Raw genomic sequence first — 23,487 nt, 5'->3', positions numbered from 1 at the left:
ATACATATAAATATATAGCTGTCTTTTAAACTTAAGGATGGTGGTCCCTCTGACTCTATTTGGAGGTCTGTGACATCTGAAAGATTGAAAACCCCTGTTTATTATTTTTGCATGAAGGCATGGGCCAGTATGAGATTTTGATGGTATGATAACCTTCAGCAAAAATATCATGGTTTCAAATGACTGGGTATTGTTGTTTACAGCTCTGAAATGTGTTGTTTAAATGACTGGGTATAATATATATATATAACCAATCATATGTGTGGAAACCATAATATATTATATATTATTTTCAAAGCTTTCGTGTGTGTATAATTTTAAGTTAATAATTTTTTTTCCCCCCCCCGACAAAACAAAATATATTATATATTATTTTCAAAGCTTTCAACTAAGGATTTTTAGCCAACATAGATACAGTCTCCAGCCCGTGAATCATCATAGAGGTCAGTGTCCTAACAGTGCTGATGTTTTATCAGTGATGTGCGCTGATGATTCAATAGACTAGAGTCTCTGATGACAACATGAAGCTCTTCACATTTCTCTGAGCACAGCTCTTGAGTATGGAAATGTGTTTATTACTAAGAACTTCTAGTTAATGTTTTATCTTTTCTAGGTTGACATGATGCCGGAGTGATGTCCTTTGAATCTGTCACTGTGTAAGTACTGGCCCAGTAAACTTCGCTTTGGTTATAATTGGGTGTTAATGATGATTGCGTTGTTCGGTTCCACTGAAACTCAATGAAGTAACTTTCTCGCGGCGCACTGAAACACTCACAGGCAACTAATACACTCATCTCACGCGTGTGTAATCTAACACACATGTTTTCTTTCAAGGACAGAAGTTGATGCAGTGGCAGAAGGGCCGGTGGTGACCTGAAAGCTCCTCTGTAGTTGTTGTTTTCTCAGCCTATACACTTGTGTTTCAGTGTCATTGTGTCATTCCAAGGACAGTTTGAGAAAGTAACTGCTTGTTTTTTGACTTCTCAGTTCTTTGTATGCTGCTTTTTCTAAAAATGTAGTTTTTCTTTTACATTTTAATAAAAAATCACTATTACAGCTCAATATGAAGTCATTGTTTTTTTTTATGGGAGTAGCAGGGCCAACTTGTAGTGTTATGCTTAATCTTATTCATGTTGTTGGATAAGGTCAAATATTAGTGCAAATGCTTTTAGGAGTCATTCTACAGTACAAAGCTTTCATACCATGTAGCAGATTTACACCCTATACATGATTTATATGTTAAAAAAAAATGAAATTGGTTATTCATGAAATTCTGATATGCTATCTAAATGTTTAAAATATATTTAAAGATTAAGAATCAGTCAGTATAGGCTCGAATTTTTATTAATGGGTCTTTTCAAGTATTCGTGTACAATGTATCATCTCTTCAGCTGCTGTTTGTTAGGAATCGCTAAGGACTTTTATTATGGAAAGAGTTCAGTTACTTAGCGGCTAGTGTTATATTTGACTTCACTCCACTCACTTCCGGTACACGCTTATACATATTTTTTGCTACTAGTCTACCTGTTGTAACAAAATAAGGACCAACGCTTTGTAAGTATATAAATGTTAATAGTTTACACGCACTGTCACAAATCTGTAACCGCTTCTGTTCTGCACGTAGCAGTGCGTAGCGACGCTCGATCTGTGAACGAATCGTCCTTTCGAGTCGGATCTTTTCAAATGAATCTGTTGTCGAGTCAACAACTCCAACTCATCGAACCGAGAACAGATAGAAAGAATTGTTAAATTCTGAACCTTGGCATATATATTAGCGTATTTCTTTTATTATATGAAGTAAAAGATCTGTGGTATTCAGGTATGGCATATTAGCATACTTTTTACTATTGAAAAAGTAATGGCATTTATTCCAGCTAGTCTCTTACATCCATAAAGTGTCAGCTAAATGCATAAATATAAATGTAATAAAAAGTAATGGCATTTATTCCAGCTAGTCTCTTACATCCATGTATGATTCGTAATGAAATACTCGTAAATAACAGCAATGTGGCTTTTTTATATGGCTTTAATGGGACATTTTCGATCGAACAATAATCCACGCCGAGATATCAGGCAGCGCGAGTTAAAAGATTCACTGAATTGATTGGTTGAACCAGTTCTTTCAAATGAACCGTTTGAAAGAACCCATTATCCCAAATAACACACAATCAAACCACCTAGAAAACAAAACCAAAACTTAAACATACTTAAACTGGACTGTATTTTCGCACCTTGTCGAGCTGGTTACGTGCTGAAACGGTTTAATTTTAGCACGTTTCTGCCGGGTGCTAGTGAACAGGAATGTGAAGCTGGCTTCTATAAGTGGACTCAAATGTTTATTTATTTATTTTTTTAAGTGAAGCAGAGAGACCGTGATGTCTGGAAGATGTAACTGCATGTCCTTACTGCAGTCATATAAAACTGAGGATTTGGGGTCGCAGGTATGTTTTATTCCCCTGTCGCTAGTGTTTCGTCGTTCAGCATCGACACAGTTCAGTGTTTAAAGTCGCGCGGCTAGTTCAGACATGCTAACCGACGCCGCTCCGCCGGAGAGCTCAAAATAAACGAAACCCCCCTGCCACAGGAATATTGGTTCGGTTTCGGTTTTAATTTTAATTAAAAATTATGTTCTTTTCCTGTCACTGAGTGATTTGCACAGGTGTGGCCGTCAGTCGTTTTCTGGTTCAGCTGCTTTAATACAAACACGCCTTAACACAGGTCTGCTGAGGTCTCATTGTCTTCTTATACTTGAAGCAGTGTAACACTTTATACATCGTTCTAAAGTTTTCTGACTTTTTAATAGCTATACCATTAGATGAAGAGGTGTCTGTGCTTATTATTGCGTTATACTATAGTTATTAATGTGTAATTATCAACTATATTAGCTTCCCCCCCACACATTATAAAGACTTAACACTATACATTATAAAGTAATAGTGCAGACATGACCGCAGTTGTAGGGCGAGTTTGGGGGTGGGTCAGTCCAGCGAGTCTGTACTCGTCCTGGGGCAGTAAGGCCAAACCTGAGAAACCCCCAACAACGGAGATTCATGCTAGAAGCAGATGGGGCTTATGGGGACTTACTGCCTGGGTTTGGAGGGGCGAGAACACCAAAAAGGACCAAAAGACAATCGCAGAGGAATTCTGGGAGACCGAGGAGACTTTCAAGCCGTTGGAAGTTGAAGAGCTGAGGGCTGATGTTGAGATTGAGAAAGCAGCCGCCCGAAGCTCCTCGCGCTGGTGGAGCCGAATGCTTCCATCCAGATACTTTTTCTGGCCCCGGTGGTCGCTGTCCACCCCGCTCCACCAGCAGAAATGTGCCGGGTGGAGTGAAGGGACGTGGGACAGCGATGAAGTTGATGGGGAGTCAGACTATGGGACGCCTCCGCCGTCCCCCACGCCGCAGACATCTGCATTCCAGTTCTTCTCTCGCTCGTGGACGGGAGAAATCGTGCCTGAGCACTACGATATTTGCTTTAATTTCCTCCGCCACCTCTTTGACTTGTTTGTGGTGGGCTTCCTGACCACCGTATCCCCTCCGACCAAGTTACTTTTGGACGTGCTGGGGGTGCAGGGGGCGCTGAAGCTGTGGCTCCACGGGATGGCCATGTTTCTGGTGTCGTCTGTCGGGATGGCCGGACTGCTGTGGGTGGTACAGGAGTACCTGCTGCTGTTTGCGTTGATCTACGGTATCGTGCAAGCGCTGGTCATCTCTGTCAGCGTACGCCAGAGTGAGGCTTCGGCAGACGGGGATGATGGGAAAGCTGACGGAGAGGTCACAGAGAGCGAGGAGGAACAGAACGACATACGGGAGCAGAATGAGCCACAGCACACAGCTGAAGAAAGCAAGAACGGAGATAAACAAAGGAGCTGAAGTCCTGGGAAAAGTGTGTTTTGGGTAAGTAGCTGTTAGTTGTTTCTGCCCACAGAACCTGTTGTTTTCTTCTTTTGTTTGTGCTGTTGTCATAAGGGAAGGCTTTCCTGTTATCTACTTACGCAAGAAATGTATAAATCTATCCGTCCCGTATGTAGTGAGGCACCGAAACCGAATTGTTAACGTATTGTTTTACTTTCATTAGAAAAACTGACAGACCGTTTGAAAGCTCAGACTTTGTGTCATATTAAAAGTTGCAAAGCTTATTGTGATTACTGGAATAATGTTTGGTAAAGTTTGGTTCATGCATCAACTGAAGACAGCATTGACTAAAAGATCTGTGTTCATCAAGATTAAGATCCATTTAAAATGATAAACTGATTTTGTCAATCCCGTCCACACAATCCAAAACTTGTATTTTCCTTGTGTTTGGTGCACACTTCAAGTACATTAAAGTTAATACCGACTGCAAGACACCTGCATGACAGCTGATGTAAAATAAGGATTTGGCTTAGAAGAACCCATACTGATTAGTTTAAAAAAAAAAAAAAAACTTAATTGGTCCCAATCCCAATCCTTGAGATCAGCTCAGATCATCCCAAGTGTGCACAAATAGACACTGACACAGTCAAAATGTACCATCAGATAACTGCTAAAAGTCACCTTCTTGGTCAGTGTTTGGTCACCGAAACCGAAAAATAAATTTTTCAAACAAATATTTTTTGGTTGCTGGAAATTCGTGCACTACTGCATTTTAGTATAAAGTTTGCAAAATCAGTAATCACTTTCACTGTCATAAGGATTTGAACAAACCTGTAACAGTAAGTATTGAACTTAGGTTTGTCATACGTCCAAGCTTTTATGCTACATGCATGAATATTAAAGAAAATATAGCTCGGTTTTGAGGCTTGTTGAAGAGGGGGGTATGCTGTCACTCTCTAAACCAGGGATTCTCAAAGCTTTTTGCCAAAAATATTTGATTGAAGTATATCCTTTTAATTTAATAATTCAGTACACACATCTGCATGTGCACGGTTTTTCCCTGACATGGTTAAATGTCGCATGACATGCAGGTAAACAATAAAATATAAAATACATTTAGATTTTACATTAATTGTATATTTTTTTTTTTAAAGTTTTTCATTTAGATTTTACATTAATTGTACATTTTTATGATTATTTCTAATTAGATTTTAATTAACTCATGGACCCCAAGATCAGGTTAGGAAACCCTGATCTAAAAGTCTTCACTCCATTTTCTTGCGCCGTCGCAAACACAGCAAAATGCTAAAATACACCAAGAACACTTAAGTTGCTTCGCAACCACCCACAATGCCAAAAAAAATATATGAGTTTTGCACTCACATCTTTTACAGAACATTCGGTTATGGATTACTGTTTGATTTTTGGATGGGTATTCCTATAAGTTTTTTTTTTGTTTTTTTTTTTTTTTTACAAGCATCCTAACCTTTGCTGTGAGGCTTGTGGTTTAAATCTTTCACCCAGAGAAAAACAAGCATGACATTTTCAGAGAGCTGTGAAACCTGCTTGTGGTTTTAAACCATACATCATTTCCCAGCTGACACGATCTCTGTTTCTCTGGGATGCACTTTCAGATATTGTCCTCTTCCCCCAGAGTGACTGTCTATGGGGATATATTGTCATTTTAATTTCTTTGTACACAAATGTATGTTTTGACCTCTGGCTTTAAGGGGTAGTTCATCCTAAAATGAAAATTGTGTCATTTAATCAACTTCATGCTGCTTTAAGTTTGTATGACTGTATTATTATAGTAAATATAGCTCAGATCCTGAGGCCATAAATATTTGCTTGAAGTTTCTCGTTTTAATATTTCAGTAATTTAAGTAAATACATCCATAAATATTTGCTTGAAGTTTCTCCTTTTAATATTTCAGTAATTTAAGTAAATACATTTTCATGTCCACAGTTCTCTTACATCAGTTAATACAGAATTCATGACATGCAGATAAACAAATATTTTTTTTATTTATTTTTAAAATTTAAACCACAGCTTGTGCTACTATTTCTTTTTCCTGAAATTATGATGAATGTGGATGCAAAAGCACATTAAAGGAGTATCATAATAAAGGTAGTCCATACAATTATTTGCTACATCTCAAGTATTCAGAGAAGAGCAGCAAGCGATATGGCTAAAAAATATTATCAAATACTTTTTTTTTTCCATATCAGACCATATCGAAAATGTATCACAATATTCATTAAGCATTAATGGGGAAGAAAATGCTTTGCACATTTTTTTTAGACCTTGAAAATGAATGTAAACATAACTTGTTTCTTCACAATGAAAATCTACGGACCAACTAAATCAAAATTAATTTCCCCAAAAAAATCAATTTTTTTTTTTTTATGGTTTCTATGTTTTATGATTCAATACAAGTTGATCACAAAAAAGTGTCAAATTAAATGCATTAATAACAAATTTAATCTTTTAAATTGCAATCAAATGAAAATTTAACAATTAATTTACAACAAAGAATTATTATTTTCTATAAATTAATGAAAAAAATCTCTTGGTTGAAAGATATTCCTCAAACAAAATAATATTCTGAATAATAATTGCATTTTAGCATACAGTAGTAATATTTTTCAGTTATAATTTAGTAGTAACAGTAGTAATATAATCCTGTTGTAAGTAAGGCAGCACTTTTATTTTGGCGGGTTGTCAGGAAGATCTCAGTGTGTGTTTGCTGGTAATTTCTCTCAAAGTAAACCGTGTAAAGCTGGTGAAGTGACTCTGATGAAGTTCATGTCACACATGTTTGGGTTTGTGAAGCAGATTTTATTTCACATTTATTTCTACTACGTTATAGGCTGTTAGATTAATCCATATCAAGTGAAAACGTCCAGAGCTTATCATCATTATCCACATACATTTTATTGCAATCCCGATATGATATAATTGATTGCCCAGCACTATTATGAAGTTATACAATAACTTTGTGACAAACTGTCCAAGATTTGAATCAATATTGACTTTAATCCATTCTCTCCAGCATAGCTCAATATAAGGGTGAGTGAATTAGGTCAGAATTGTCATTTTTGGATGAACTGTTTCAAGTAGAACACACAAATATCAAGCTTTTCTCATACTGCAGTGATTAAGCACTTCTGTGTTTCTGTCACAGGTTGCTGACGTGCAGATCGTCCAGCACCCAAATCTTCCACTGAGGATTCGACCCCTCGAGTGATTGAAGAGCACCCTAAATGTACCAGCACCTCTTTCCTCACCACCACCAGTGGAAGTTTTTTGCTCACTTTAAAATGTACTTTTAATTTTCCCCAAAACTATTTTTACATAGCACACTAGCAGGAGAAGTGGAGCGAGTTAAACACTAGACTCTACAGCCACGGCGATAAAACAACATCTGCCATCTACAAACCTGACGAAACACGTACAGAAAAAACTGAGCACCCCAGCAATCATTGATTGTCAGGGAATTTCAGTGAGATTCTGAAGGCTGAACCAGTTCAACGACAAGTTGTTTGTAACGAAACATTACTTTTATATGGTGATTAATAGCTTTGCGACGCCGCGCTGTATGTACTGCACATCTGCATGTGTCACTTTATTGAATTCATAGCTCAATGTGGCCTCTAACAGCGTCTTTGGATTGTTTGTATCTGACTTTTCATATGTGCCCTTCCATTTAATGGGCTGAGTCCATTATATCGCCCATCCTTAATTAGTCCATTAGTCCAATCACAGGCAAACTTGTTTTGTTTTTTTTGAGTGCAATTATAAAGGAACTGGACGCGAATGATTTTTAAATCACTTTCTGTATACAGCGAACCTGTGCATTACGTTGTTCCATACTTATTTTCATTTACTAAACCTGTTCATGAAATGCTACAAATCTGCCTTCCTTTATATTTTGGGTGACGTCATTAGAACCATTCTGTTTTGTTGTATACTTCATTACAGCATTAACTGCATATCTAGATTGATTCAGATGTGTTGTCAGTCTTTCTTGATTGATTTCTGTTTCAGTTGATTATATCTTTTGTGCCTCACGATATCTGGTACTTTGGCCAGTTCACAGGGAATTATGTGTAAATAAATTGGAAGTCATTTTGCATAAGTGCATACTGACAGCTTAATATCCAATGCTTTATTGCACAAGCATGTCTCTCGCTTGCAAGAATAGCTTTCTCTTCCTGAATGTGTTCAGTGGCGTTTTATCTATGCATGAAACTTCTTGTGTCGTGAATGACTTTTTTCTTTGTGGTACTGGTTTATAAATTTCTAGGATGTTCATGTCAGTTATTTAAGCATTAAAATGTAGCGCTAGAATTGTGGGTTTACTACACCTTGAGCAATGTAAGAATACGTGTGACCTTTGAAGGTTCTTTAAAATGTGTTTTTCCATTTTTGTAAGCCCTGAGTTGATTGAAGTGCGGGCCACTGCTGAAACCAGACAGCTGTGAATAGAAAAGTCTGCTGTAGAGTGAAATGGATTGCAGCTCAGGGTTGTGAGATCTGCATCTACAGTTCAGTCTTTAATAGTCCTTACAGCTAAAATAAACTTCATTTTCCCCATATTTCATGTCTGGAGTATGTTTGTTTATATTAGGACATGGATGCTTGTGGACACAGATTTTATCTGTTATTGGGTCAGTCCACCTCAAGTGGTCCAAAAATTGTGAAGGTGATTGCTTGACCATTTTTATTTTACTTCGTTTAACCACCGTGTCCATTTTTGGTCATGGCGATATGAATATTGGTTGTATGGATGTTTACGGAAACCTCTATATCCCGGCTCTAACTTAAATTTGCTGTCATGACACAGATGGCCACCGTGGTTATTAGTAAAATTAAAAATGACCACCAAACATCCATTTTTAAATATTAATCTTTATAATGGACTTTATATATCACGCTTTTTAGTTATTTTTCCAGTTGTTTGTATTTCAAATATATATACATGCATATATATATAAACGTGTGTTTGTGTGTGATTTTTGTTTTAATAATTTCTATCACATATTCAGTCCTGGAAATGACAGGAACAATTCATTTCCTTTCATTTTAAGATTTTAATAATTTCTATCACATATTCAGTCCTGGAAATGACAGGAACAATTAATTTCCTTTCTATTTGTAATATGTTTATTATCTTAAATTATTTACCTTGGTTCACATGCAACTACCAATAATCCACAGTAGTGTTATTTTAGAATTATTTTGTTGAATTAGCTTTCGATTTTGAATTAATTTTCATTTAAATTTTAATTTCAGTAATAAGAGATAAAAATTGAAATAAATTTAGAAGAGATATTTTTCTAAATCTGTTCTCATTTTAATCTGTTTTAATCATTTAAGCATTTCAAATTAAGCAATTTTATTTCAGTAAGTTGCCAACTTTGTTTAAATCTAATTTGTGTTTTAATAGTTATTTCAGCTTTATTTCAATTAACAAACATAAGTTTGAGTTAAAGGGATAGTTCACCCAAAAATAAAAATTTGATGTTTATCTCCGTATCCCCAGAGCATCCAAGATGTAGGTGACTTTGTTTCTTCAGTAGAACACAAATTATGATTTTTAGCTTCAGCCGTTACAGTCTCTCAGTTGTAAAATGCATGACAATAGTAACAAAATGTATGAGCATAAAAAAAAAAAAAATGCACAGACAAATCCAAATTAAACCCTGCGGCTCTTGATGATATATTGATGTGTAAAGACACAAAACGATCGGTCTGTTCAAGAAACTGAACAGTATTTATATCGTTTTTTACCTCTGATTCACGCAATGTCCGAACTGATAGAACTCTTGTGAATGTGCATTCACAGCAGCAGGCGCCTGAGGCATCTTCTTCTTCTTCTTCTTCTTACTTTATGGTGGATTGCAGACTTATAAGTGCATTACCACCACCTATCTATTGAGACACTCTATCTATGTTCTAACAAGTGTCAATGGTCCACTTGCTGCTGTGAAGCGCGTTCACAAGAGTTCAAACAGTTCGGACATTGTGTGAATTAGAGGTAAAATACGTTATAAATACTGTTCAGTTTCTTGGAGAGACCGATCGTTTTGTGTCTTTACACATCAGTGTATCGCCACGAGCCGCAGGGTTTAATTTGGATTTGTCTGTGCATGTTTTTTTTTAAGCTCATAGATTCTGTTACCATTGCCATGCATTATACGACTGAGAGACTGCAACGCCTGAAGTTAAAAATCATAATTTTTGTTCTACTGAAGAAACAAAGTCACCTACATCTTGGATGCCCCGGGGGTAAGCAGATAAACATCAAATTTAAATTTTTGGGTGAACTATCCCTTTAATAACATCACTGATCCACATCTCCATTCTATGCTTCTAATGTATATTTTTAAATTAACACTCACTTTCCACATGACTAATCTAAAACATATTAGCTCCTGAACCCTTAATAATGCATCACATAAATCATTATATAAATGTACATTTCATAAGGACTGAATAGAATCAGGATGAGAGTCAAACACACATTACGGTTGCCATTAAGCATTTAATAGATATAAACAACATAATTTAACTTCTGTTTATTCATGTTAAATCCATTCTATGACCATTGCTATGTACATACAGGTGCATTCACAGTAAAGGGACAACAGATGCATGTGAATGCTTGGATGCTGATGACTGCAGTGACGGTCCTGATGGGAATCAACTGTAAACTGTATGTGACATCAGAAGAGAGATGATGCTATGTGCATTTGGTCTTGGCCAGCATTCAGCCATGCACTCTCTCGTGCTCTTTATTACACATATAATCCAGTTACACCTTAGAGCTCAAGTCAAACTACAACACACCATCCTGACGGCATGCACTTCTCCCACTTTTAGCAGGATTTTATACCAATTTCTGCCAAATAAAAGCAGCCATAGCGCCCAGGATGAGATGAGACACCTTACATGTCACTGGGTGATCCTCTTTATCACACACAAAACATTTCCCCTGTATTTCGTGTAAGGCATGCAAATGAAAAGAAAATATTTTAAATCTAAACATTTTCAGATCAATTCACTGTTTAAAGGAGTAGCTGAGAAATAAATCAAAATATCACCTGAAAACCAACTCACCCTCAGCACATCCAAGATGTAGATGAGTTTGTTTCTTCATCAGAACAGATTTGGAGAAATGTATCATTACACCACTTGCTCACCAATGGATCCTCTGCAGTGAATGGGTGCCGTCAGAATGAGAGTTCAAACTGCTGAAAAAAAAAATCACAATAATCCACAAGTAATCCACACCACTCCAGTCCATCAATTAACATCTTTTGAAGTTAAAAGCTGCACATTTCTAAGAAACAAATCCATCATTAGTCAGTGTTTTAGCTTTAAACTGTCAAGTCTGGCCAAAATATCATAATCCAAAATAACACTTTCTCCAATGGAAAAGGTTCATCCCCTGTTGTCCTCTCATCAAAATCCAGCAACATATTCATTTAGAACTGTTTTTGCTTGTAAACAGTGCTTGATCTGTGCATATTTCTCTCCTGATTCAGACAAGATGACTGTTTTACTGGAGAAAGCAACATTATGGATTATGGCCTCGTATTTTTTGCCGCAAGCAGTGGTTTGAAATAAAAAAAAAAAAGTCTTAATCATGGATTTGTTTCTTATGGACACACACAAGACGTTAACCGATAGACTGGAGTCATGTGGATTACTTGTGGATTTTTGTGATGTTTTTATCAGCTGTTTGGACTCTCGTTCTGACGGCACCCATTCCCTGCGCAGCATCCACTGGTGAACAAGTGATGTAATGCTACATTTCTCCAAATCTGTTCTGATGAACATCTACATCATCTACATCTTGGATGGCCTAAAGGGAGAGTACATTTTCAGCAAATATTCATATGTTTATGAACTATTTCTTTAATTTCACTGCTGCGGTTTATTTTCAGTCAGTTTTGTGTGATGCTCAAGCAGACGTTCTCAACTCGCAATCAAAACCAACACCACAAACACATATCATTCCAATTCAACAAAACGAAGTTACAAACACATCGATGTCTTTGCACGTACATGCCGAGTCTCTCACTAGTCTGATTGTCTGAGGGGAGTCTCACTATAACTCAATCAAACTTATGACGGCTGATGGAGATGATTTAATGCACCCTTGTAAAAATATCCAAAGGGTTGAGTTCCTGAACCTTGCCATGTTTTAAATTCACTATAACACACAACACACATTACGCTTGAAGTTCCTCAAGTGATATGAAGAAAAACTGCTGCTAGAATTGTGACACCGAAGGCAAATTATATATGATAGAAAAGTCCTTTTTTACACTGCATTTATTACTTTTAAATCCGCTTAAAAGGTATAACCCTCCCGAATCATATTTTAAGGTTTTAATCCATTTGTGGACACAAAACTGATAAGATCAAGTTGTTAAATGCAAACACATAAATACAGATTCGACAAAAGAATTAAAAACCTATGTACAACAAATTTTCTGCAGCATTCAGATCGCAAAAAAAGTCTTCTCCCGGTCATCAAACTAATGACAGAGGAGAAAACGAATCACATTGCATTGCTCTACAAGCTTTCATTCATCAAAAAGCTTCCGACACCCCGTGATGGTGTGATGTAATCAGATGTGAGTGAGGATGAGGGATTATGAATGTAGTGGCCACGCCGTCCGTTACCCTTCCCTCCAAACCCACTCTCCCACTGGCCTCAGCTACTAGTGAGGGTTTGATCCCCCAGAGCTAGGGGGCGCTGTGCCCCCTCCGCCCTCCCTCTGTCCATGGCCTATTCTCCCGTGTCCCAGAATGCAGTGCGCGCTTCCGCAGCCTTCCTCGTCATCCCCCTCGCTTTCCGAGGACGACTCGCCGAACTGTCGAGGCTTCTCGTAAACACAGCAACCTGAACACATCAAAGCCATTTTAGAAGAATGTGACGGAAGAAACACAAACAAGCCGAGGACGATCTATTTAAAGAAACGAAGCGTTCAATAGATGCAAGTCATTTAAAACCTGATTTTCAAGGTCAGCTATTTAAAATCTGGCCCAGATGCAGATCTGTCCTACACTGGTTTCAAGTATGAAGCAGATTCTCATCAAGTCCTCGATGAATATCAAACTGAATAACGGATTCAGAGCTAATGCTAACAAAACGAGACTCACACTTTGAAGACCTCCGGCCCAGATGCTCATTGTCCACCGTGTCACTGGACCACTCCACTTTCTTCTCCGTCTTCCTTTTCCTGAGCTTGATGGTCAGGCTTCTGCCCTCCTGAAAGCACACACAACCAGCCCATCATAGGGAGAATATTACTTACATTATTAAATGTTATTACAGATATGAGTAACCATTAACAGTTAGACAACGATGATGGTGACTGACAGCTACCTCAACCATTGTTTTGGCTTTATGTTACTGACTGTAAAACCGTATTAAAGTAACATGGGATCTTACCATGTACTGTACTACAGTACACCAACATCTGCTAGACATACAGTACACCACAGCAATAGCTACCATTCTTTAAATTACTGTAAAACACCACGCATGATGGTATATGAATATGGTATTATATATATATATATATATATATATATATATATATATATATATATATATATATATATATATATATACTATATATATATTTATTATGGGATCACTATTGTGGTATTTTTCATTACAAATTTGAACAAAAAATAAATATGTATAATATAAATACATACATACATACATACATACATACATACACATATATACATACATATATATATATATATATATATATAAACACTAAGTTAACATACTGTTACAGTTTTTTATTAACATTTGGAATTAGTTTTTATTGATATATTTTTCGTTTGAATTTCCTTTAAAGTTTTAGTAATTTTGTTGGATCTGTCATTTTTATTTTACACACACACACATACATACATACACATACACACACACACACATACATACATATATATATATATATGTCTAATAATATTTTTATTCATTTTAGTTTTAGTATATGAAACTAAACGAAAATGTTTAAATGCAAATGAGAAGTTACCTTGGCAACCAGCTGAAATACGTTTTATTGTTTTATTTTAAGTTACAAAAATGTTATTTTTTTAGGTTTTAGATTTAGTTAACTGTAATAACCCTAGTACTGTCCCGAGTACTTTTTGTGCCGTACATGTTGTAAAAGTGTTTACAAGGCTGTAAAAAGCACAATTTAATTTCTTTTATAACGGCAGTAACAATAAGAACTGCAGTAACTGACCTACAAACCGCGGTTATCGTGCTGAATCTCTCTAAAGGGAGATTTTCAGGAGGACTTCTGTTGTGATGTGGGTTAACTTGTGATCCTAACACACCGAAACCAGAGCCCTGGTGAACATGCTGCTCACTGAACAGGCCTCGCGCTGGGATCTAGTCCGTCTGTTAAACTACTCGATGTGCTAACTACAAACGATCAGTTAATGAGAGACCCCGGGCTGCTGGTTCTCAGTCCGTGAACCTGAATGATTCGGTGTAGCTGTGGCTCGTAATGGTGTGTACGCTATCTAGGGCAGGGTACCTGCTGGGGCGGAGGCGGTGTGCCCGTCTGAACGGTCTCCGTTATCGTCTCGCTCGATGTACCTGATACCTCCGCCATAGCGCTGATCAAAGCCCGACAAACCTTCCAGCGGCGCTCGGTCTCCTTCAGTCGATGATCGTCTGCTCTCGGTTTAAAGGATGTTAAAGAACGACGAGTGCAGCTCTCGGTCAGAATGTCGAGCTGGACGCGATATGAATCAGAGACGAGGACATGAGATGAGTTTGCGCCTGTCTAATCACTCCTCGGAAGGACGCGTTTGCGGACGGACCGGTTCCCGAAGTTGGCTGTGTTTAAAAAAAGCGAGCTGACTACCTAGACAGGATTTTCAGACAATATAGTAATGTTTGGAGTCAGCTCAGCTGAATTGTATATTTAAATATGTTATTGACTCAGAAAACACTAAAAAATGCTGCGATCTCGGAACGCGCAACGCACCCTTGATGCTCACTAGTGCTCTCTATATAGGCAGCTCGTGAGCTCTTGAGACGCAGCCGCTGAGTGTCCCTTTAAAAACTATCCGGTAGGAAACAGCGGACGCTGCGAGAACTCTGTATCGCGAGGAGGAAATATAATCCAGTGTAATTTAACTTTGATTGTTTGCGGCTTTTTTATTAGTCACTCATCTGCGTTTTTTATCAAAACATTTTAAGTCATATGGAATTTTAGACATAAAAATATTAGTGTGAAAAACCACTGCCAACAGGATGTGTGCGTCCTGTGACAGCCCACACTGAGTGAAGGAACATTGCTTTTATCCCTTTTATTTGTCTTTTTCATACTCAGCATTTCTCTGATCATACTGTTAGATGTGTATACTATAAAAGATGCATGCCATGAAGTTTATTCATAACATTTCAAAAACAGGAACCTTCATTGCCAAACACATTTGAGTTTGTATTTGATTGTGTTTCCTATTTTATTTATTGTTTTGCTTTGTTATACCATTGTACTCAATGATTACCATATTCATGTTCTATTGCATTTACATGGTACTCCAAGCAGTGTTATTTTCGTATAATTTATATGGTATAGTATGTATTAATATGTTGAATTAGCTCTCATTTTTTTATTTTTAGTTTTAATTAAATTTTAGTTTTTGAAGACTGGAGTAATGATACTGGAAATTCAGCGCCGATCACAGGAATAAATTACATTTTAGAATATATGCTCAAACATAATTTTTTTAAAATAAATTGCAGGAATATTTCACTACATTGTATTTTTGATTAAATACATGCAGGCTTTGTAAGCATAAAAAATCTTACTGACACAAGTTAGTAGATTTTAGGGGATGAGATTGATTATCAGCTGAGAAAACTAGGTGCATCTCTTGACTGCCCTTACGAAAAAGAAGTTTATTCAAGTGTGCTATTAGTATACTTCTTTTAAACTAAAAATAGAAAAGTATGCTTTTAGTTTACTTTTTATGTACTTCTCAGAAATGGGCTTTATGTACTCCTCAGAAATATACTCATTAAAATGACATTTAAGTATACTTGACTTATACTTACAAAAAGTCTAAATATACTTGAACTTTACTTAAGTATACTTAATAAAATAAACTTGAAGTATACTACTTTTTGGTAAGGGTGGAGCAGAACCTGTTTTACGATGGATCCGGTAATAAAAAGTTATTCTCAGTTTTCTCAATGGCTTGGTGTGGAATAGTATTCTTCTGTGATATCCATACTGTTCCTGCAGTGTGCAGCGTGTATACTATGAACAGTATGCATTTTGTCTCTAAGAAGGACCATATATTGTCTTGTGATAAAAGTACACTTTAACATACAATTTTTTAAAGTGCACCTATTATGCCATTTTTAAACTTCCTAATATTGTTTTGGGAGTCTTCTACAATAGGTTTACATGAATGCAAAAAATTCGGTAACACTTTATATGAAGGTGTCCTTGTTACACGTTACATGTACAGGTGCATCTCAATGAATTAGAATGTTGTGGAAAAGTTCATTTTAATAATTCAACTCAAATTGATTGAGCACACAATTCAATGCACACAGACTGAAGTAGTTTAAGTCTTTGGCTCTTTTAATTGTGATGATTTTCACATTTAACAAAAACCCACCAATTCAACATCAACAAATTAGAATATGGTGACATGCCAATCAGCTAATCAACTCAAAGCACCTGCAAAGGTTTCCTGAGCCTTCAAAATGGTCTCTCAGTTTGGTTCACTAGGCTACACAATCATGGGGAAGACTGCTGATCTGACAGTTGTCCAGAAGACAATCATTGACACACTTCACAAGGAGGGTAAGCCACAAACATTAATTGGCAAAGAAGCTGGCTGTTCACAGAGTGCTGTATCTAAGCATGTTAACAGAAAGTTGAGTGGAAGGAAAACGTGTGGAAGAAAAAGATGCACAACCAACCAAGAGAACCGCAGCCTTATGAGGATTTTCAAGCAGAATCGATTCAAGAATTTGAGTGAACTTCACAAGGAATGGACTGAGACTGGGGTCAAGGGATCAAGAGCCACCACACACAGACGTGTCAAGAAATTTGGCTACAGTTGTCATATTCCTCTTGTTAAGCCACTCCTGAACCACAGACAATGTCAGAGGTGTCTTACCTGGGCTAAGAAGAAGAACTGGACTGCTGCCCAGTGGTCCAAAGTCCTCTTTTCAGATGAGAGCAAGTTTTGTATTTCATTTGGAAACCAAGGTCCTAGAGTCTGGAGGAAGGGTGGAGAAGCTCATAGCTTCAAATTGCTTGAAGTCCGGTGTTAAGTTTCCACAGTCTGTAATTATTTGGTGTGCAATGTCATCTGCTGGAGTTGGTCCATTGTGTTTTTTGGAAACCAAAGTCACTGCACCCGTTTACCATGAAATTTTGGAGCACTTCATACTTCCTTCTGCTGACCAGCTTTTTGAAGATGCTGATTTCATTTTCCAGCAGGATTTGGCACCTGCCCACACTGCAAAAAAAAAAAAAAAAGTTGGTTACATGACCATGGTGTTGGTGTGCTTGACTGGCCAGCAAACTCACCAGACCTGAACCCCAGAGAGAATCTGTGGGGTATTGTCAAGAGGAAAATGAGAAACAAGAGACCAAAAATGCAGATGATCTGAAGGCCACTGTCAAAGAAACCTGGGCTTCCATACCACCTCAGCAGTGCCCACAAACTGATCACCTCCATGCCACGCCGAATTGATGCAGTAATTAAAGCAAAAGGAGCCCCTACCAAGTATTGAGTACATGTACAGTAATTGAACATACTTTACAGAAGGCCAACAATATACTAAAAATGTTTTTTTTTTATTTTTTTTTTATTGGTCTTATGAAGTATTCTAATTTATTGAGATTGTGAATTGGTGGGTTTTTGATAAATGTGAGCCAAAATCTTCACAATTAAAAGAACCAAAGACTTAAACTACTTCAGTCTGTGTGCATTGAAATGATTTAATACACGAGTTTCACAATTTGAGTTGAATTACTGAAATAAATGAACTTTTCCACAACATTCTAATTTATTGAAATGCGCCTGTACTTTCTATTTTAATAACAATTCAGTGCATGTAGTTAATTAATATTACGCAGTACTTAAATGTCTTATTACACTGTAACAAGGACACCTTAAAATAAAGTGTAACCAAAAATTAATTTTATTATTGATATTTAATGCAAATGTTTATTCATAACCGAAAATAATTAAATATTGTTAGCTGATGCTAACTGTCTAGCTAACAAGCTTGCTAGTGCTAAGTTGAGGTAACTTTTAGATTTAAATAAAGTCCAAATATTTTTATTCAACCACCTAGATAGATTACATCTGGGGGAAAAGAAAGGCTGTGATGTTCAGAACATGGTAACTACAGTAATTATCAAAGTGGGAAATGATGCCCTCTGGGGGTATTAGACCAGGGGTGTTTTTACACCACAGACGAGGTTTGAGAAGAAAAAAATCATTATGTAAATATAATTATATTCACCTTAAAATGTTCTTCCTAACTTCAGGCCTTATTCTCACGTCATATATAACTGTGATGTTCTGCAAAACAACAAACTTTAAAACACTTTTATCTTACTGGTGAAGATCAGATGGTCAGATCTGTTTTCTCTCAGGAACATCACAGTGTAAGCTTCACAGTGAACATTACTACATCACTCTCGTCAAAGTATTCCATATAAACAACAAAAATATGTCTTATAGACTCCATATAGTGGTTATTTTGGGAAAATCCCAGGTATTTTGAGCAGTAGGATTGTAAAAAATATGTGCTGATATAAAATTAAATTAAGTAATTAAGTAGCCTATATAAAATTGCTAAATAAATCTATTTATCAGTACTTTTTTACTTGAGTACATAAAAAAAATCGAGTACTTTTGTACTTTCACTCGAGTAAAATTGAAAAATGAGTACTTTTACTTTTACTGGAGTAATATTTTATTATACATATCTGTATGTTTACTCAAAGTACTTGACCTGTGTACTTCGTCCACCCACTGATTATTTTTAAAATTATAGTAGATTTGGGCGTCCGCCATGACACTCGCTGTGAGAAATACCGAAAGCAGACTGATTATAGAAATGGTGAAAGCCAGTCAGATTCGAAGACCAGTGGTTCAAATCCAGTCATTTCAATTGGAATTCATGATCAGGAATTTTGTGTGAGGGCGAAATAGATTTCAAGAGATTTCGCACTGATTTAAAGTTGGTCATACAAATTTACAGGAAGCTTTAAAATGCCGAGACAAGGTTTAAAGTGACTTCTGTGTGAGCTGTGCTTCATACATCTCTACAGTAGTGACAATAGACGGTGAACATTTTTTGCCTGTGAAATTTGTGACTGCACCTTTAGTCTCAGCTCCTGTCTTTCAACTTTGATCTCTTGTTTAAAGCAAATCAGTAATATCTATATTCTACATATAGGCAAAGACTTCTGGTATTAATTCAGTGATTATTTGACATAAAGATTTGACTAATATGATATTATGTTTCTTAATTCCCAGCTTCTTTAATGATTGAAAATGATTGTGACCCCTAAGACACTGACTTAAAATACAGTACTCAATACTTAAGGCCTGTTTAAAAACAATAAGTATGTTAGTGTCTACACCAGTGGACAATAAAGTTTTGTTTATTACAAGCACACTATGAAGTTGGCTGTCAATGTTTTTATCGTTCATCAGCTGGAAAGTCTTTCCAACGATATTGTTCCTCTGTTTCGTTATCGTAATACCTGTGATGTGTATTTCCATATTCTCAAAGAATAGAATTAAAATTATTCAAATGATTAAAAATTGATTTATAGCTATAGTTATAGTTATTGTCCTTGGTTTGAACATCAATCTGTATTATTCACACAAAGAAGCCCATTCAGTTTGAGTGTCAGGAGGCTCTGAGAAAACATTCTCAGTCTTTTCTTGCATGTTGGAAAGGCTTTTTTTTTTTTTAAATGTCAAAGAAACTGCAGGCATCTAAATGTATATATTACAGTGTTCAGTGAGGTGTAGGAACATGTCAGGATTGTGAATGTTTACAGAGTGTCAGAGGGCTCTGAGATGAACAAACTGAAGGTCTGTCTCAATGGAAAGACTTTTATAAAGGTCAGAGCATCTGTACTGTAGGCCTCTACATATGCATTAGCGGTATGTATTACAGAAGGTCAGCAAGCTACAGGAATATCTCAAGATCATCAAACTACAGAGAGTTTGAAAGTGCTCTGAGACCAACCTATCCACATTCAGCCTCCTAAAATGGTGGGAAGTCTGGTCTAGAAAGTTAAAGCATATCTAGATATCTACAGTATATAAGGAATCTGTATAGAGGGTCTATATTTAAAAGAATATTTCTATGGATATTTAGCATGAAACGTTTCTGTCTCTTAGGGTGTTAAGCAATTTGATGCAAGGCAACAAGTAATTACTGCGCTGATTGAGAAGAAGCTGTGCAGAGGACAGAAGGAGCATCCCATGTCATTACCAATCCGCAGATATAACCTGGTCCATAAGCAGTAAACCTTTCCTCATCCTCTAACTTTGAAAAGACTTACAGGCTGCTGAATTATCTGGCTATATTACACTACATTTTTACTCAGGATAGACAATTCCTTTCAAAAAAATTTTGTCATGTTCTTTCGACTAAAAAAATACCAGTAGTCTTTGACCTTTTGTCCTCTCTTGATTTTATTCCTCCCACATAGTCGTTCTGGAGATGTCATTGCTGAAGAAACAGTGGTTTGTGCGCTGTCAGGAAATGAGCAGAAAAGCAATTCAAGTGAGTGAGCGTGACTTAAATGTGTGGTTGAATCAGATTGAAATGGTGCTGATGTGTTAAACCACACAGTAACTCTTTCTCATAGTTCGCAATGAAATCATATTTATATATTACTTATTGTTATATCACTCACAATGTTTTCAACATTGATGATAATCAGAAATGTTTCTTGAGCAGCAGATCAGCATATTAGGAAAATTTCTGAAGGATCATGTGACACCGAAGACTGGAGTAATGATGCTGAAAATTCAGCTTTGCACCACAGGAATAAATGACATTTAAAAATGGAAAACAGTTATTTTAAATTGTACAAATATTTCACAATATTACTGATTTTACTGTGTTTGATCAAATAAATGCAGCCTTGGTGATCATAAAAGACTTCTTTAAAAAACATTAATGAAAATCTTACCATCTCTAAACATTTGAGCATATCAAACATACATGCATATTTACAGTACATGGTTAAATTAACATAATGCTGGTTTTGTTGGTGTGTGTGTGTGTGCGCGCGTGTGTGTTGTATTAACTGTATCTGTCAATATTCCCTCGAGCAACAGCAAATGTGTGGCTCATCGAGTGCTTTACTGGAAAACATATTCCTGTTACTGGTCAATGATAGCGGACAAACTATTAATTAACTGTTAATTTCATTATTCTGTTAGTTTATACATTGATATGCATATAAATGCTCTTTTTAGGCAGTGGAAGAAGGAGATCTACAGATAATTCCTCACTTTTATACAAAAATGTGTAAGGGCTGACTGTCCAACATCAGGTTAGTCTTATTATTTACCCTGCATGGATCTTTTTATTTATGCAAAGCTATATTTTTAAAATTTTCTGTTTTGTGATTTAGGGTCATGTCTATGTCTGTCTGTATGTTTGACAAATAACACACTTCTGTTAATTTCCACCTTGCAGCGATTGGTGTATTTCCAGACAGCTTTGGTGGGGTCATCAGATACCAGCCTATCGAGTGACATTGGAAGACTCAAAGGACACAGAGGTGGGGTACTATCATAAAATCTGTAGGCCAGAGATGATCTTAACATACCTGCTACAGCATAATGTATTAATGAATCGAGCCTGATCATATTAGGTGAGGTCTTGACTGAAGCGTTGACGGTTCTTGGCTGTGTCTGGAGCAGGAGGAGTGGGTTTGGGGCAGAAGTGCTGCAGAGGCTCGACAATGTGCCGCTGTGATGTTTGGAGTGAATCCTGATGCCATCATGCTCACACAAGGTGAGAGTTCACATCAGCCACACTTCTGTTTCAATGATTTATACTCCTAATCTACACTACCATTCAAATGTTTAGGGTTGGTAAGATTTTTAATGTTTTTGAAAACATAAACACCTTAAGGTTCACCATCCAATCTTTATAATGGCAGTGAATGGGTGGTAGAGAGTTTGAAGCAAAATAAAGTGCATCCATCCATTATAAAGTGCTCCACGCGGCTCCGGGAGGTTAATAAAAGCCTTCTGAAGCATAGTGATGAGTTTGTGTAAGAAAAATATCCAAATGTAAAACTTTATATAAACCATAATCTCTAGCTTCTGCTAACTGTCGTATGTGTGTTTCAGTAGAGAGTGGCGTCCGGCAGATGACGTAGGATGTAGGCGTCACATAAGCTCCAGTGAGAATATGCTAGTCTCCGCGAGAACCAAGTTTTGTTTTTACTGCAAAGGACAAACCAGTTTCCTCTTGGCTAATACCGAAATCCCCCGCCATTTTCTTTTACAGATCCTTCTTTTGTACTTCTAATTTGTGACCGGTGTTTTGTTTGCTCTCTCCTCTGTGCTTCGGTGTTTGTCACTTCTCACCAGAGCTTTACGCCTACGTCCTACGTCATCCGCTGGAGCTAGACATTATAGTTTATAAAGTTTTATATATATATATATATATATATAGTATATATAATATAATATATATAATATATATATATATATATATATATATATAACTCTGATGGATTCATCTGAAAAGAAGAAAGTCAAATACACCTAGGATGGCTTGAGGGTGAGTAAATCATGGGGTAATTTTCATTTGAGTGAACTATCCCTTTTATTCCTGTGATCAAAGCTTAATTTTTAGCATCATTACTACCCAGTCTTCAGTGTCTCATGATCCTTCAGACATTTTTGCTGCTTAAGAAAAACATTTAATTATTATTATCAGTGTGTAAAGCAGTTGTGTTGATTAATACCTTTTTGTGAAAACTGTAATACTGTACCAGTCTTTTTAAACATTAAAAAATCTTTACTGTTACTTTTGTTCGGTTTAATGCATCCTTGATGAATAAAATTTATTTCTTTCCACAAAAAAAAAAAAAAAAAAAAAAAAATTGTCCTGACCACAAACTTTTTTAACAGTAGTGTATGTTTCAATATATTTCTTTGAAAGAAAGAAATTAATTATCTATTATGTATAGTAGAGGAATCATAATGTGTTATGTTACACTAATTTAATGGTTCTTATTGAAACCTTATATGATTTTTTTTTTTTTTTTTTTTATCTTCCAAACTTATAGTGACTCCATTAATGAATATGCGCTAATTCAAACCACAACATGAATGAGATTTGAGTGTTCAATGAATAACCTAACCATTGGGTGGTTCTTCACACAACAAAGCTGTTATATGTTTTCCAGAATGGATAGAGTAGAATTAAACTTTATTGTTGCATTTTAGGGACATTTGTCTTGGACTTCAAATGACACAGGGCCAGTATAATAATCAGCATTAGACTCACGTTAAACACGTCACCTAGATCAAAAACATTCAA

The 23,487-nt window shown here is 36.4% G+C and overlaps 2 protein-coding genes and 1 non-coding gene across 3 annotated transcripts; 2 read left to right on the top strand and 1 right to left on the bottom strand.

Moving 5' to 3' along the window:
- Positions 1 to 481: 481 nt before the first annotated feature.
- Positions 482 to 548, top strand: LOC122144657. The gene has a single exon (XR_006159806.1). It is a non-coding gene; the product is annotated as a small nucleolar RNA SNORD52 (small nucleolar RNA).
- A 1,663-nt stretch (positions 549 to 2,211) lies between these two features.
- Positions 2,212 to 7,221, top strand: LOC109063813. Its single transcript, XM_042755782.1, has 2 exons — positions 2,212 to 3,898; positions 7,042 to 7,221. Exon 1 carries the CDS (start codon positions 2,945 to 2,947, stop codon positions 3,872 to 3,874), a length of 930 nt encoding a protein of 309 aa, XP_042611716.1. The 5' UTR covers positions 2,212 to 2,944; the 3' UTR covers positions 3,875 to 3,898; positions 7,042 to 7,221.
- Positions 7,222 to 11,995: 4,774 nt separating this feature from the next.
- LOC109063811 (E3 ubiquitin-protein ligase PPP1R11-like) lies at positions 11,996 to 14,910 on the bottom strand. The gene is made up of 3 exons (XM_019080828.2): positions 14,441 to 14,910; positions 13,035 to 13,143; positions 11,996 to 12,774 (listed from the first exon to the last, which is right to left on the bottom strand). The coding sequence occupies exons 1-3, from the start codon at positions 14,516 to 14,518 to the stop codon at positions 12,593 to 12,595; spliced, it is 369 nt and encodes a 122-aa protein (XP_018936373.1). The 5' UTR covers positions 14,519 to 14,910; the 3' UTR covers positions 11,996 to 12,592.
- Positions 14,911 to 23,487: the final 8,577 nt, after the last annotated feature.

This window comes from Cyprinus carpio, unplaced genomic scaffold, assembly GCF_018340385.1.
Source record: "Cyprinus carpio isolate SPL01 unplaced genomic scaffold, ASM1834038v1 S000006747, whole genome shotgun sequence".
Lineage (NCBI taxonomy): Eukaryota > Metazoa > Chordata > Actinopteri > Cypriniformes > Cyprinidae > Cyprinus > Cyprinus carpio.
Note: the sequence above shows the minus strand (reverse complement) of the source record. Positions and strands in the feature narration are given on the sequence as shown.